This window comes from Podarcis gaigeae (assembly GCF_964106915.1).
Source record: "Podarcis gaigeae genome assembly, chromosome: 13".
In the NCBI taxonomy this organism is placed as follows: domain Eukaryota; kingdom Metazoa; phylum Chordata; class Lepidosauria; order Squamata; family Lacertidae; genus Podarcis; species Podarcis gaigeae.
In genome coordinates, this window is record NC_139689.1 from 13709104 (window position 1) to 13726505 (window position 17402).

Sequence of the window (17402 nt, forward strand, 5' to 3'; positions counted from 1 at the left end):
ACTAGAATGGGGCTGGATATACATAAACACAGCCACATGCAGAAAAGTAAGATGGGATTAGACATGGTAAAATTGTTCATCTCTAGTGTAGAATAGTTGTGGGGAAGACTATCAGGGCAGAATAGTACAGTGCCAAGGCTGAAGAACAACAAATGCAGAGTTCACAGTGAGCAGATACAGTAGATCTGGAATTGCTGAAGATGGTGGACTCAGTATGTTGAAAGAGGGCAAGTAGTGGAGATTTGCAGGTGATAGATATGCTCAGTTGGCATCTGCACGGGCAACCTGATCTGGGTGTGAAATCTTTGGCCCTGGATTGGGCTGGCGAAGGGAACAACGGCCCTGCACTGTATCCATTCACAGAGCAATTTGGGGGCAGGGCTAATATTTAATTGGTGTTTTAAAAATTCTGATTAAAGTTGGGAGTGGACAGGGAAAGGAGACACACCATCTCCTTCCCACTTTCACTGACAGCAGAGGAGGGCTTAATCCTGTGCAGTGTTAGCCTGAAGAGGATTCTGGGTGCTTCTTTTCAGAGATGCATACAAATCCCTGAACTAAATATTATATCCAGTGACACAGACCCTTGATTTTTTCATCATTTTCTTCTTATTAGGTGTTCCCTAGTGTTCAGCTCAGGCCTCAGCAAAATAATGTAACATTTGGGAGAAAAGATGCAACCCAACAAGCCAGCACTGGAGGCTAAGATAGAGAAGATCTCCACAGCCACCATGTATTTGCCCTTTGTGCTCAGGTAGGTAGGAACAAAGGATAACCAAACACTACAAAAGACCAGCATGCTGAAAGTGATGAACTTGGCTTCGTTGAAACTATCAGGTAATTTCCGGGCAAGGAAAGCCACAGTGAAACTGACAATAGCTAGGAAGCCCATGTAGCCCAAGACACAGTAAAAGAAGGTCACCGTCCCCTCATTGCACTCCAGTACAATTTCTTCAGCCACTGACTTCATGTCAGCATTAGGGAATGGAGGAGAGATCACCAGCCATACAGTACAGATGAGTGCTTGGATAAGGGAGCAGGAAAGGACAATAGAGTTTGCCAGTCCCTTCCCCACCCACTTCCTCATTCGGGATCCTGGTTTTGTGGCCATGAAAGCTAGAACTACAGTGATGGTTTTTGCCAACACACAAGAAACAGCTACTGAGAAGATGATGCCAAAGGCAGTTTGTCGGAGGAGACATGTCACCTTGTCAGGATATCCGATGAACAGTAATGCAGAAAGGAAGCAAAGCAAGAGGGAGAGGAGCAGAGCGTAGGTGAGGTCCCGGTTGTTGGCTTTCACAACGGGAGTGTCCCTGTGCTTCACAAATATTTCCAGTACCAGTGCTGTAATGAAAGCAACGGAAAGAGCAGAACAGACTAAGCTGATGCCCAGAGGTTCTTCAAAGGACAAGAAGGTTGCACGTTTGGGAATACATATAGTCTTATGTTTGTTCGGATACTTTTCATCTTCACATTCATAGCAGTCATTCATGTCTGAGAAAGAAAAACGTGGTTCTTCAATCCAAAAAAAATGACCAACATGCCACTCCACTTCCTCTATTGTTTCTTTCTTTCAATATTTTGAACCGGTTTTTAAAAATTAAAGTTTGATCTTGTGAATACAAAAGCATATAAGGAGTTCAAAACACTTAATAATGAAAATGATGAATCCATGTTGAATACTGATGGTGTTAAAATTCAAGGGTGGGGCACAGATACACTTCCTGATCTACATACAGAAGCCAACTCAAATTTTCCTCTCACTGTTTTTGTTGCTCCCACTTACTTACTCCTCCATTAAGGAGTGATTGTGTAATTCTGTTTTTGCAAATTTCAACATTTGATGACCTTTCAACACCTTTCAACTGTTTTCTGGATTTAAGTATTTCACACTTCTCCAAACATTAGGGCACAATTCTCTGAAGTTTCAGGGCATCACAATAAATGTTTAAATATGTTACCAGAATGTAAGTGGACATTGAAATATTGTTTGTAAGGGAAAAATAAAGGTCTAAACACATTTCAAGAGAAAATGCAGGATTAAGTATATAAGAAATCAACCAAATAATGGGCAAAAATATGTGAAAGTAAAAGGGATTCTGCCATCTCTAGTCAAAGTGTCAAAACAGATTTCAAGGACTGCTGTAGAAGATGATTTTACAAATAAGGACAAATACTATGCCAAGATGATGGTGAAATGCAATCCTGGCATAAATTAAGACAGCATAAAGTGTACCAGGTACAAAATGCATTCAGGATCAGGGCTGCCACTGCTTGAGGTACCCAAAGCTTGTCAGATAGAAAACAAACTTTTAAAATAGTGTTGGGGTTACACCACCCTTTTCATTAGCTTAATTTAGGTTGGGTTTCCAAATCATGTGGCCATGCTGAATAGCCTTCATGTGTTGTATGCTAAGTACATTCCCCACCCTGGTCTCAACCCTGTTTGATATTTCCAGCTGTTACAGAATGCTCATTCTGGCTCATCTGAAAATCTACTTTATACTAATCCTGTTCAAGCTGCTGGAGTTTGCTATAGGATTCTTCCTTAATAATAGCATTCAACATCACAAATTATCAGACACACACATACTTTCATTGGGTCCCTCTTCTGCTAGATTTCTAAATATTTCATAAGCTGTAAAAACGAACCTTGGTGATTGCATAATTTTATATGCATGCTCTTGATTAGAGGCAACAAGGTATAAATATAGACAATAAATTTCTTACCCTCCTGGTCTGAAATCTTTCCTTCTGGACATGGGATGCAATCGTAGCAGCAAAATGCTTCCCCCTCCTTGACTTTCTTGCAAAAACCAGGGCGGCAGCTCTCAGTACATACAGACTTAGGCTGTGTCTAATACACAAATGAAAGAGAGAGATGTATAAAATAAGTGGACTCAAAGAAAAGCTAAAAGGGGCAATTAAGCTCTTCCTTAAAAGGGATTTGCAAAACAACAACAACAACATTCATTTCAGCAATTCACTTGATAGGTTGTTTCAATTCCAAATTGGTCTCTTTTTCTGACATTTCCCTTTGACACAATGTGCAAACTCCAATAAATCATTGTTTTTTCCCAATTACTGTTCTGGATAGTAATGTTTTTAACATCCTCTTTAATCAGGGCTCTGACTCTGTATGCACACTTCTTTCTGCCAAAGTGACATTAAAGGGTTGTGGTGGTTTCCCTACCGCAAATTAAGCCTCAAAGTTATACACCTGCTATTCTAACATTTTGAAACATGGTATGCATAATCTGCCTTGGGGGGTGTACAAATGTGTCAAAACTTTATAGCAATTTCGCAAAAGGAGCCACAGTTTAGAAAGTGCTGAAAATTGACCCACGGGCCATTTTAAAACTGAAATATTTATGCCTGCAATCCATTGGTCTTAACTAGCCAGTCAAAGTCATTACCTTGACAAAGGAACTAGTTCAGCAAAATTCCCTTTATTTATTCTCCCCTCACTGGTGCAGGACCCCAGAATTGTAATGTGAACCAGGGTTTCATCCAGACTGATCCTCCAAACTCATAACAATATATTCAATATCATCAAAATCTATTTAGGATTCACTTCTTCAAGTTGCCAGTTAACACATTCACTTTGAGTGTAACTGGAACCAGTATAGAGACTGTAAATTTAGCTTATAACATCAATTCATAGCTTGTTCATAGCTTACAATATTAATTAATAGGTTGTGCTATCTTTAATCCAATTTTATAAGGCTGAAGAATGTACAATGAAATTATATTTTCATGTTATGTTAAAATGTTCATATTAACAAATGGCTGATGTTCACCTCCTACCTGGTTAAACCAATGGTGCCATTTTATGGCTCCCTCATTGATGGTCAACGCTTGCTGTGGAGGAGCCAGGGAATCCACCCCTCCTACCTTCACTCTCTGAAAGGATTGGTTGGAGGAAAGAATCCAATTCGTAATATCAAATCCAGCTAGTATCTCCCCATTCTGGTCCAAGGAAATCTTATCCCCAGCGCTGTTGTTAAATGAGATACCCTTCAGAAAATGATGGAGCTTGATAGAAAAAGAAAGAGAAAGTATAGATAAGGCTTCAATTTAGCAAGAGATAACCATGATGTTCACTTCTTATGGCAGGTTTTCAAATATCAATCTTGGAGAAAAGCAGATTTATTTTTATATATAGCCAGGTATTTCTCACATTTGGAAGTTCATTTCAAATTACAGATTTTAAAGATCTCCTGCAGCAAAGGCACACACAGACATAAATAATTTATTAGTGCAAAGTGGGTGCTCTGTTAACAAAATGAACAGAGCACCCACTTTGCACTAATAAATTATTTATGTCTGTGTGTGCCTTTGCTGCAGGAGATCTTTAAAATCTGTAATTTGAAATGAACTTCCAAATGTGAGAAATACCTGGCTATATATAAAAATACATCACGTTGCTCTCTATAGACACTATATGCTATGCTACGTGATATATTATTCCTTTTATACACCAACTTCAGAGGTAAATGGGAAAACAATCCCATGCTTATCTAAGAGGTTACTATTAATAGTTGAAGAAACAGGTTAAAGAAGTAATGGTGATAAAGGCAAAGTTGGCTATATCATGCTTGGATGGAATTCATTTTCTTTTGTTCTCTTTCAGTATTTCTACTTTAAGCTGAAACCAATTAAAAGAAGAAATTTAAAATATTTAAAATAATATAAATTAGCAGTATAATGTAAGCAGATTGAAATACGTCAACACCCATGTGACTTGCCTAAACAAAAATGTTTTAAGCAGGTGCCTAAATAAATACAGTGAAGGTCTCTGTCTGATATTAATAGGCAGCGAAGTCCAGTGGGCTGAAAGTGAAGCTAGAAAAGCATGTGAAGAAGTTCCCATCTGGCTCTAAGTGCATCTCATGCCCAAAGGGCAGTGAATAGAGGAAGTGGTTTTGAGGGCATCTGGAGAAGATTTCAAGACCATTGCTGCACCCCCATTGCTGACCCCTGCTGTGGTTGCATAGGGATAATGACAGTTAACCAAATGGACAGATAGAAAAGGCAAATAGAACATGTTTTGAACCTCTTTGAGGAAGGATGTGCAGCCCAGTACCTGCCACAGTGGTTGATTCTGAAACTTCACTCCTCCACTGATCATTACTGGTCTGTGTTTGCCTCGGGATGAAGACATGGCATGTAAAGCATGGGCCACAGCATAGACAGCATTGTAGATGTTGTAGCTGTGGCTGGTCATGCTCATTTCAAAGAAAGTTCCAGGAAGATTCTCCAGCTTCTCTTGCCCAGTGCAAATATCCCCGTTCACACTGCCAACCACTCGATTTGGAAATACACAGCCAAATGCCTGTTGCCAGAAGTCCAAAATGAAGCCATCTCCTTTTGGGCTGGAAGGGGTTTTGCTCTTGACAAATTGACGAAATCCTGGTGGATCATTTGAGTGAGTTGTGAATGAGAGAACCCCATGGAGTATTTCTGTATCCCAAGTCCGTTGATAGACAAAAGAAGTGAGCTCCATCTGGGCTGTCATGATCCACACTTTACCTTTTGGCTTATTTGAATTTTGTTCCAGTTCTGATAGGTAAGGCAACCATCTAAAAAATGCCAGAGCATATGATTCTCCATAAACCAACACTACATTGGCTTTGCTATCATTTATTCTGTCATTTATTTTTGCCCCCAGTTTAAATATATCGTTAATTTCAGTGACATAAGTAGATTTGTGACTTCTTTCTATGAAGGCAAAACAGATGCCACTCTGGGAAAAAAGGGGAACCACAGTTTGCACAAATCTTTCTGCATTCTCATCATAGAAAGTCAGGATCCCAATCCATATCCACCTGAAATGCAGAAGCAAAGACAGGATTCCCTTATACTGGTGGGTTTCCTTGGGCACCACCTGGTAGAAGAAAAGGCCTGGGGTTTTTTCATTCATCACTGGAGCAGGGCCATATATGAGCTAAACATAGTTGTGGTAGGAGGAGAAAGAAACAGAAGCAACAATAACTTTTTTATATGAGATTTGTGTATTAAGAGCACTGTTGGGGCATTTTCCAATTGGGACTTCTGATCCTTGCCCTTTGGGTTCCCCATGCTAAGCCCTTTTTGCTAAGCCAATGAGCTGTTATCATTTATCAGGAACTGGCTAGGCTAAAAGGAATGTCTGAAGCAATAACGTATGTGCTATCAATACTTGATTTCTTAACTTGGATCTGCCACTAGCATGGCCCACGGGATTATTTGAAATGTGCACGTTCATTTATCAGAATATATTTAGATGTGTTAAATTCCCGTAAGTTGACAAAGAGACACATATCTCACCTGTGGAACCTTATAGATATCCAAGATTGTTGCCACATGAAGGGAAGTTTGGGAGTCCAGTCCCCCAATGATGGCTATCAAACTTTTCTTGATGTCACAGATGTAGTTGGGGACAAATGTTTCCAGTGTGGGTATGAGTAACATTGTGGCATGAGAGGTCCATTTGGCGTTGAAATAGCTGTCATAGATGTGGAAGCCTAAAGTGACATTGGGTAAGAGCTGAGGGTTTTCATTGATCTCCTTCACTGCAAATTGCAAGGCCAGGATGTGCTGGTAATTCTTTGGCACCACACTAAAAAAAGAGTTTCATTTTCCATCAGAAGGGCATGTAACTCTTTGTAAATTTATCACAACTCAGTTCTACACTATCCTCATTAGCACTGCTTTCTTTCTTGGGAGACGCAGGGGTACACATACCCCCAAAACATTTTTTATATCTAAGTTTGGTCTCATTGAGGGGCAGTATTTCAATATAAGTAGGAAAATGAGGGTACAACCAAACTTTTTTTTTCTTTTTAGGAAAAAGCATTGTTCATTTGTATTTTTTATAACTGCAATTATTTAAATTATCTTGAACAGGTATCACTACAAGTGATCCTCCTCCTTGCCTACAATGGCAGAAAAGGCAGATATGGGGAAATTCTATCAGAAGGGAGCACAGACTTTAAAATATTCCTGATATAAATTGTTAACGCTTCTATTATTATCAATGGACATTGTTGGCTGCAACTGTTGGAGTCAAACAACCACTTCAGGACCACCGTTTAGCCACCCCACCTCTTAAACTGATTTGCTTCATTGTCAAAAGAAGGAATCAAAATGCAAAAGAGAAATTATCCAGGTCTTACTTTAGCTCTTCAAGCAATGTTGGTGGGGGTTTTTCAATGAAGGGTATTGAAATGGAGATGATGATGCTGTGAGAGGCGATGCCACCAATGATGAGGTCTCCTTCCTGATGATACTGATGAAGTGGAGTGTGAGGATCATGGACATGGCATTTAACAATGGGAGATTTGCATATTGCATGAGGAAGGAGAATCAGCAGCAAGACCAATAATGCCACCATCCTTGGTACTATTTTCCCCTATGCACTAAGATGCCCCTAGTACTATTACAGCTTATGAGACTGAAGTAGTTTGACCTAGTTGACCTTTTAGTCTGCTCATATATCTGAAATCCAGACTGTGAAAACTGTGGGTGGGTGGGAATAGTGATGACACTGGTGGATCCTTGCTTCTTTATGATTCTTAGGTCTAGCTGTGATTTCTGGAGGTGATATATTTTTATCAGGCTTCTCCAACCTTATATCCTTCAGATATTTTAGACTGCAATTCACAGCATTCAAAGCTGACTGCATTTGATGGGTTTGTGATCCAATACAGTCCAAGGGCACCAGGCTTTGAAAGGCTCAATTATAGTACCTTTCACAGACTTCCTCATTAGCTTTGATAGTGTACTGAGCAAGTCCATGAGTTGGTTAGACAAGTGGGAACTTTAATTACAGTTATTTTGATAATTAAAGGGAAGATAGTCAGTTGTGCATCTTTGCTAACAGAAGTTTTCATATCCTCTTAGCTGCATAAAATTTTGGCTTACAATAATAAACAAGAAGGAAAAAATACTGGAAATACAACCCTTTGGTCTCAAGAGAGGGAGGAAAGGAACATGTTTGACTGTAGCACTGGCCTCTGGAAATTCTGACCTGGAAAGAAGAAACCTTGGGAGAGCGGAGTTTTCCCCTAATTACATTCCTTTCAAAGTTCACATGAATGCACAACAATTGCATGAGTTGGTCTCCATGTCTTGCCAATGGGTGGGAGAAAAGCATCACATTTTATGCTGGAGAAACTAAAATGAAGCATGGGTATTGTCTCCACCAACAGGGAAAGACATTTGTCATTCGTCAGCAGTGCTCAATATTACCTCTTGTTATTCCTGCGTCTCACTTTCCTTATCTCATCTTGTCACATCTTTCCTTGCCAAAATTTAAACGGCTGTGCCAGAAATATGTTTTTAGTTTTCCCTTTCCCTTTCTTTGTGCTTTACAAATGGGAATATAATTTAAGGGCAGGCAAACTTATTCTTGCACTCCACCCCAATCTCTAAGTGGTGTGAGATTGCTGGGGCTTCAGGCCCTGATCCAAACTTTGTCTTTCTTTTTTTTGTAATTATGCACAGCAGAGACTGTGACTTTTTAAGATACATGTTTTATTTATTTATTTATACATACATACGACCTGAGCCTATGATGGAGGGGTTCACAGCATTAACATCCCTAAAGGTGTAGCCTTGGATTTAAACAGACATCAAACACTGCTGTTTTAAGACAAAGTAAAATAAAGCTTACTGCAATCTCAACTCAGAATTAGGCTTATAACCCAGGAGTTACAAGAAACTCACATGCAGCCTACATCTCCCCATCCCAGCCTGAATTCATAATAATATATAGATTGATATAATATTAAGAGCTAAAATACACAATAGCAGAATATGAGCTGCTCAGGTATGATGAATGATTTTATATCATTAGAAGGAGTAATATTTGAAGGTAGCAAATCCCTGTATGTTATTTCATTAGATGTATTATAAATGTGACCCCAACACTCTCCAAGAGGGATCCTATTTCCATGCATGAAGGCGTAAATGTGGAGTTCCTTGGAGTCTCCTGACATTCTGCATCAAACAGTGATAGATGCGCTGGACTCCTGTTTCCCTATTTCCAACTCACTTGAGGTGTCTCATTATAACAGGCTCCTCAGATCCTTAGTTTTTCATTAATAATCCCTGCTCAGTTCCTTTTCTTGCTGTTCCAGCTTGATCAGCACATTTGACCAGTGGGTTTAGTTTCATACAATGACCGCCCCTCCCCAGATTCCTCGTTTAGACAATGTGACTGACAATGCAATGGTTGGACACAAATTCCCGGCCTATACAATATAGAAAATAGATACTCTCATGCATTCTTCAAGACTTCCTTCTCATTAAGAGATCCCTATCGTTCAGTTCAGGTCTCAGCAAAATAATGTAACATTTGGGAGAAAAGATGCAACCCAACAAACCAGCACTGGAGGCTAAGATAGAGAAGATCTCCACAGCCACCATGTATTTGCCCTTTGTGCTCATGTAGGAAGGAACAAAGGATAGCCAAACACTGCAAAAGACCAACATGCTGAAAGTGATGAACTTGGCTTCGTTGAAACTGTCAGGTAATTTCCGGGCAAGGAAAGCCACAGTGAAACTGACCAAAGCTAGGAAGCCCATGTAGCCCAAGACACAGTAAAAGAAGGTCACCGTCCCCTCATTGCACTCCAGTACAATTTCTTCAGCCACTGACTTCATGTCAGCATTAGGGAATGGAGGAGAGATCACTAGCCACAGAGTGCAGATGAGTGCTTGGATTAGGGAGCAGGAAAGGACAATGGAGTTTGCCAGTCCTTTCCCCACCCACTTCCTCATCCTGGATCCTGGTTTTGTGGCCATGAAAGCCAGAACCACAGTGATGGTTTTTGCCAGCACACAAGAAACAGCCACTGAGAAGATGATGCCAAAAGCAGTTTGTCGAAGGAGACATGTCACCTTGTCCGGATATCCGATGAACAGTAATGAGGTAAGGAAGCAAAGCAAGAGGGAGATGAGCAGAGCGTAGGTGAGGTCCCGGTTGTTGGCTTTCACAACGGGAGTGTCCCTGTGCTTCACAAATATTTCCAGTACCAGTGCTGTAATGAAAGCAAAGGAAAGAGCAGAACAGGCTAAGCTGAGGCCCAGAGGTTCTTCAAAGGACAAGAAAGTTGAATGCTTTGGAATACATATAGTCTTATTTTTACTTGGATACTTTTCATCTTCACACTCATAACAGTCATTCATGTCTGAGAAATAAAATATTTTGTATTAACCTCAATGTATTAATCTCACCAACACACTAACTCATTTCCTTCTTTCTTTTTCTTATTAAATTTTATAAACAAATAATAAAAAACCGTTTCATGACTACGTAATTAGGATTCGGGGGGGGGGGCATCAGGAGAAGAAAAATGTAAAGATGGTAAATGATGGAGCTCATACTGCTCAGACAGCCAATCAGCAGCAGGAAATGCAGCAGGGTTGGAAACCCTTCCTGATCGACTTCACATAAATCAGGAACTAGCCAGGTTTTTCCAGTCGATATTCTGTAGCTTAATGTTTTAAAATCTACATCTAAATATGTTTCATGGGGGAAATGTACATTTGAATAGGACTTTGATGAGCAATGATACAGCTAAATGCATATTGAGAGAATATGCAGATTTACATTTTTAAAACAGGATTTTTTTTTTAAAATAATGCAAGTTAATGAAATGAAACTGTGTGCAAAAATATGTTAGGTTAACCATTAAGTCCATTGCTACCCAAATCTTTCTACCTTGCTTCAAAAACTGAGAAAAGAAAGCTTAGTGAATATATGTTTTTTGTCAAAGATGATTCTGGCCTCCAGCCAGTTTTACAGGCTTAATTAGTTCCATTTTTCTATTTACACACAGAGCTCTCAGAGCACGTCCAGCTCATTAGGATTAGTTGCAGCAACTGGCTGCTGCTTTCATTTTCTCCAGCATAACCACTTCCGGAGCCCTCCCCTTTTCCTTCCTCTGTTACGTGAAGGGCTAAGCCCTGGAAATTGCTCCCCTCTCTCTGATTCATTGCTTCCTGACAACCCTTCGTCCTCCCCCTCCTCTGAAGAGGTACAACTACTTACGATCGGAGGCTTATCTCTGTATTTCCCCATCATTTCCCCCTTCTCAGCCCCCAATTCCCTGACAGGTTTTATACACATGTTGCTCTCAGTTTCAGGGAACCAGATATAAATCTGTACCATATATTTCTTACCCTCCTCGCCTGAAATCTTCCCTTTTGGACAAGGTGTGCAGTCATAGCAGCAAAATGGCTCTCCTTGTTTCACTTTCTTGCTAGAACCAGGAAGGCAACTATCGGTACATACAGAGTTAGGCTGTGTCTATATAAATCTGTACCATATATTTCTTACCCTCCTCGCCTGAAATCTTCCCTTTTGGACAAGGTGTGCAGTCATAGCAGCAAAATGGCTCTCCTTGTTTCACTTTCTTGCTAGAACCAGGAAGGCAACTATCGGTACATACAGAGTTAGGCTGTGTCTAATTTGAAGTGAAAGAGGAAAATATATATAATTTTCAGAATAATACAGAATAATAAAGGAAGAACAAAACTGAGTGCTCTTAGTAGGTTTTGTGTTTTACTACATTTAAAAAAACCCCTCAGATTACCTGTTTCTTAAGCATTCTTTCTGATTTGCTTATAAGGTGATTGTCTTCCCATTATTCAGTTAGTCCACTTTCCCTTGCACTTCTCCATCCCTTTCCCAAGAACTAAAAGTTATTTTTGTATAAGTGGGTTTGTTCTTCTAGGCTGATAGGGACAATCTAATAGTGCAAACCTGAAATTACTGGTATATGCTTGAATCAGTATCACAAAATAGGTAAAGGTAAAAAGGTAAAGGACCCTGGACAGTTAAGTCCAGTCAACGGCGACTATGGGGTTTGTCCTCAGACAGCTTTCAGAGTCATGTGGCCAGCATGACAAACTGCTTCTGGTGCAGCAGAACATCGTGACAGAAACCAGAGTGCACAGAAATGCCATTTACCTTCCTGCCTCAGCAGTATCTATTTGTCTACTAGCACTGGCATACTTTCGAACTGCTAGGTTGGCAGAAGCTGGGACAGAACAATGGGAGCTCACCCCGTCATGGGAATTTGAAGCGCTGACCTTCTGATCGGTAAGCCCAAGAAGCTCAGTAGTTTAGACCACAGTGCCACCTGCAAATATTGAAAGTCTGAAGGCACCCCAAATCTCTGTTGGGGAGTTGTGGGTGACTTCATGCAGTTTATGTTCTAGTTCTATCTAGAGATATATCAGTAAGAGGTAATAGGACTTATTGTGGTTATTATAGTGCTCATGAAGTTTTTTACCTACAAGAAACACAGATATGTGGCAGGCCAAATATTTCACGCATCATCTAGTCTGGCTTACTGGGTGGAATTTGAAGGTACCTGTATTTTGCGCTCTATAAGACGCACCAGACCACAAGATGCACCTAGTTTTTGGAGGAGGAAAACAAGAAAAAAAATATTCTGAATCTCAGAAGCCAGAACAGCAAGAGGGATCGCTGCGCAGTGAAAGCAGCAATCCCTCTTGCTGTTCTGGCTTCTGTGATAGCTGCGCAGCCTGCATTCACTCCATAAGACGCACACACATTTCCCCTTACTTTTTAGGAGGGAAAAGGTGAGTCTTATAGAGCAAAAAATACAGTATATGTGAGAGTGATTATTGTGGATTATTGTGATCTTATCCATTTAGAATTCCTTTCACAATGTCATTTAATATATTCATAGTCAATATAACAGGAACCACTATAAAAAGTTGTAGGGATAGCATCTAACAATAATTTATGTGTTGTGCTATTTTCTGTCCTAACTGTGATTTTAATAAGGGCTGTACGATGCTCACCATAATTAACTTCATATGTTATACACATTCAAAATTGGAATCTTCACAAATAGCTGACAGTTACATCCTACCTGGTTAAACCAGTTATGCCATGTTATGGCATCCTCGTTGATAGTGAAAGCTTGGTCTGGAGGAGCCTGGGGGTCCATCTTCCCAACTTTCACTCTTTTAAAGGATTGGTTTGAAAAAACAATCCAGTTGTTGACATCAAATCCAGCTACTATCTCCCCAGTCTGGTCAAAGGAAACCGTGTCCCCAGCACTATTGTTAAACGAGATACCCCTCAGAAAATGGTGGAGCTATATTGAAAAGAAAATGGCAAGAATTTAATCAAGGCTGAAATTCAGGAAGGGATAATGAGGTCTTGCATCTTTCAGGTTGAACTCTTTAAGTATTCATTCTGGATGGAAGCAATTTTCTTCTCATCTTTTGAAGTTTATTTTCAATTACAGATTTTCAAGAATTGCGGCAGTCTGTTTCAGAAATTAACAGACAACCATAAACATTGGAAAGTTAATGAAAGTGATGGCTCTGTGGATTTCATGGTGTGTGTGTGTAGTGGGTTTCTGTATCATTCCTTCTATATGCCAAGTTCAGAGATAAATTTGATTCTGTCTGTAACCAAAACAACATCACCCACATGTAAGAGGTAGGTATGAACAGGCTTGGGGAAACTTCAAAGTTTACAGAGGTACAAAGTAAGGCTTTGGGGAAAGAAACCCTGAGGAGGGCACAAGCCTCCAAACATCCCAATGAGGACTGAGAGCATTTAGGAGCCTCAGAATGCTGAGAGACTCTCTGTTAGGGAGGAGTACAGAGAAGGTACACACACAAAGAGGACAATGTTATACAGGATCTGCAAGGAATAACACATTTCAAACTTTTCTTAGAATAGTAGTTCTCATGCATCTGTCTGTCCCTTTGGTCAGAGCTCAGATTACAGCTGCTCTCCCCCTCCTCTCTGCTTCTTCTGTTAACTGTCCTCTCCCTGTGCCTGCTTCTTCTCCTCTTGTCAGCATCTGAGCTTTGCTGACAATATGTATGCTTCCATCCAATTTTTCCTTATCATCATTTTTTAAAAGTTAGGTCGCTTCACAAAGTCAATTTAGCAAGGGAAAATAGGTCAATTCTATTTTTCTTAGATATCATATTCCATTTCTTTCTAACTGACACAACTGTTTCCAGAGTCACCCAAGCTCTAACATATTTTGATCCTAATATTGTCCATCCAGCCCAAGTTGCTATTATATTTATATTCTAAAGTTGCCCTGATCAGAAAATTAGTACCAATTGTGGGCTTCTGGTATTTATTCAATTTTCAAAGGTTCCTTCTTCAGTGGTACACAGTGAAGAGGCAAACAGTTAAATGGAGATGTTCGGCTCATTACCTGCCACAAATGTTGATGCTGAAGCTTCAGTCCTCCACTGGTTACCATTGGTCTATGTTTGACTCGGGATGTAGACATGGCATGCAAAGCTTGAGCCACAACATAGGCAGCATTGTAGATGTTGTAGCTGTGGCTGGTCATGCTCATTTCAAAGAAAGGACCAGGAAGCTTCTCCAGCTTCTCTTCCCCAGTGCAGTTATCTCCCTCCACATTGCCAGCAATGTGATTTCTGAATACGCAACCAAATGCATGCTGCCAGAACTCCACAATAAAGCCATCTCCTTTTGGGCTGGAAGGATTTTTGCTATCAACAAATTGGTGAAATCCTGGTGGATCATTAGAATGAGTTGTGAATGAGAGAGCCCCATGGAGTATTTCGGTGTCCCAAGTCCTTTGATAGGGAAATGAAGTGAGCTCCATCTGGGCAGTCATAATCCACACCTTACCCTTTGGCTGACTTGGCATTTGTTCTCCTTCTGATAGGTATGGCAACCATCTGAAAAATGTCATAGCATACGATTCCCCATGGACAACAACTGCATTGGCTTTGCTATTCATTATATTATCATGAATTTTTGCCCCCTTGTTAAACAAATCATTAAATTCTGAGACAAAACTGATTTTCTGAGTTCTCTCTGTGAAGGCAAAACAGATACCCCTCTGGGAGAAAAGGGGAACCACAGTTTGTATAAACCTATCTCCATATTCATCATTGAAGGTAAGGGTCCCAATCCATGTCCACCTGAAATGCAGAAGGAAGTAGAGAATCCCCTGATATTGAAGGTCTTCCTTGGGGACCATCTGGTAGAATGAAAATCCTGGGGTTTTATCATTCCTCAGTGGTGCAGAGCCATATACGAACTAAAGAGAAATGTGGGGATGGAAGAAAGTGGCATACACAATAGCCATTTAAATGGACCAGTTTTAACTACTTAGTGCACTTGAAACATGTTATATCAACAATCCTTACAACGATGCTATGATGTATATAACTGCTAGGTTTGCATGGAATGGACAGAGGGAACAATGACATTTTTTAAGAACTTCTAATAGAGTCATTGTTTAGGAGAGAACTGCAACCACACAGGACACCATTTGGCTCAAAATGCCCCATCTTTAGAGCCTTAACTATAAGAAGATAATGCATATATATCTTGCAGCAGAGGCAAAAGTTATCAGAAGATGAGAAGTTCTCTGAATTCTCTCATATTTTATCCAAATCCTACAACTGTTTAATTGTTGTTGGAATGACAGAGGTTATTCTTCAGGGGTAGGCAGCAATTTTCTATAGCTCCACCACATTCAAAATGCCTCAAATGAAGTTCTTTGTTTCGCTGTTGTGCCTACCAGCGTGGTGTAGTGGTTAAGAGCGGTAGTCTCATAATCTGGGGAACCGGGTTCGCGTCTCCGCTCCTCCACATGCAGCTGCTGGGTGACCTTGGGCCAGTAACACTTCTTTGAAGTCTCTCAGCCCCACTCACCTCACAGAGTGTTTGTTGTGGGGGAGGAAGGAAAAAGAGATTGTTAGCCGCTTTGAGACTCCTTAGGGTAGTGATAAAGCGGGATATCAAATCAAAACTCTTCTTCTTCTTCTTCTTCTTCTTCTTCTTCTTCTTCTTCTTCTTCTTCTTCTTCTTCTTCTTCTTCTTCTTCTTCTTCTTCTTCCATTTCTCCCTCACCCTCCATGTTTACATGTGTTCAGGTGAAAGTATTGTTACCCCCCCATGTTTGCGTGGTGTGAGATTCGAAGGGTCCACATGATTACCTGGGGTTTGTGTTTGCTTTTGGAATGTAGTGGACACTGTGATGTTTTATATGATTTATATATGCATATATACAATCTGAGCCTATGATGAAGGGGTCTATAGCACTACACTCCAAGAGGGTCTCCTGCTTCTCCCATAGGTGCAGCAGTCTTGGATCCAAAACAGCAAGCAGCCATGCTCTCTGACTACTTTCTGCAGTGTGTCACAGCTTTGTTAGGTCACAACACTACCAATAACAATACCACAAAATACCACTGGCCTTTTATCTTAGGGAGGGGCTTCATTCAATTTTGCTGACAGACACAGAATCCCCTGATGGCCCATCTGCCTACCTTTTGTTAGGTTAATGACTCAGCTATTATCAGATGACTACCTCATGCGGAAGATGGCCCATGTTATTTCCAACACTTACTGGATCTAGGGAGTTAAGAGTTTGTTTAATTTCTAACCCTTTACTGAATTCAGAGATTTAAGGGAGTCTAGACACTACCACCCCAAACTCATAACAGTATGAAGTGAGACGGACCACACATTACGTGTTCATTAATGAATTATTTCTGAGACTGAGATATGTCCCTCTGGTTACTTGGAATGTACACATTTGTTTCTCCAAACTACATAATTCAACATTGATATGGTAAATTTCCATACAGGACAGAGAGTGAGAAATATCCTACCTGTGGAACCTTATAGATATCCAAGACTGTTGCCACTTGAAGAGAAGTCTGGATGTCCAGTCCCCCAATAATGGCTAAAAGGTTTTTCTTGATGTCACAGATATAGTTAGGGACAAATGTTTCCAGTGTGGATATGAGTAACATTGTGGCATGTGAGGTCCATTTGGCATTGAAATAGCTGTCATAGATGCGGAAACCTAAAGTGACATTGGGTAAGAGCTGAGGGTTTTCATTGATCTCCTTCACTGCAAATTCCAAAGCCAGGATGTGCTGGTAATTCTTAGGCACCGCACTAGAAAGAAAGTTGCATTTTGTATCAGAAGGATATGTCCCACTACCTAAATCTTTCTATATCATCCTCTTCATTATAGTATTTATATAAGAATATATGCTTAAGGCAATCCTTATCGTCAACACAAAGATTAGATAGGTGAAAAACAGACACATCTTATACTTTCTTGGTAAGGTAGTTATTTACAGTTGGTTTTACTAAAAGAAGCTATATGATTTGAAATCCTTGGGAGATGCTATTTAACACAGAGAGACATATAAATTTATATGCATAAAATTATTATTCCACACTATAAATTACCAATAAATTACCAATATACCACAATTACCACTATAAATTACCAATAAAAAGACTCTTAAAAGATTAATGATTAATGAAGACATTATTTATTTAACAAAGTTGTAGAAGATAATGAAATCAGAGGAATGGCATGACAGAGGGTCCCAAGATAAGG

The 17402-nt window shown here is 40.0% G+C and overlaps 2 protein-coding genes across 2 annotated transcripts; both read right to left on the bottom strand.

Moving 5' to 3' along the window:
• Positions 1 to 598: 598 nt before the first annotated feature.
• Positions 599 to 7378, bottom strand: LOC310830409 (vomeronasal type-2 receptor 26-like; the record flags this gene model as incomplete). Its single annotated transcript, XM_083710195.1, has 6 exons — positions 599 to 1497; positions 2734 to 2860; positions 3811 to 4038; positions 5090 to 5890; positions 6313 to 6604; positions 7161 to 7378. 6 exons carry the CDS (start codon positions 7376 to 7378, stop codon positions 599 to 601), a joined length of 2565 nt encoding a protein of 854 aa, XP_083566321.1.
• A 1898-nt stretch (positions 7379 to 9276) lies between these two features.
• On the bottom strand, positions 9277 to 16946 carry LOC310830410 (vomeronasal type-2 receptor 26-like; the record flags this gene model as incomplete). The annotated part of the gene is made up of 5 exons (XM_083710196.1): positions 16657 to 16946; positions 14214 to 15074; positions 12897 to 13124; positions 11330 to 11456; positions 9277 to 10178 (listed from the first exon to the last, which is right to left on the bottom strand). The coding sequence occupies exons 1-5, from the start codon at positions 16798 to 16800 to the stop codon at positions 9277 to 9279; spliced, it is 2262 nt and encodes a 753-aa protein (XP_083566322.1). The 5' UTR covers positions 16801 to 16946.
• Between the last annotated feature and the right edge of the window lie 456 nt (positions 16947 to 17402).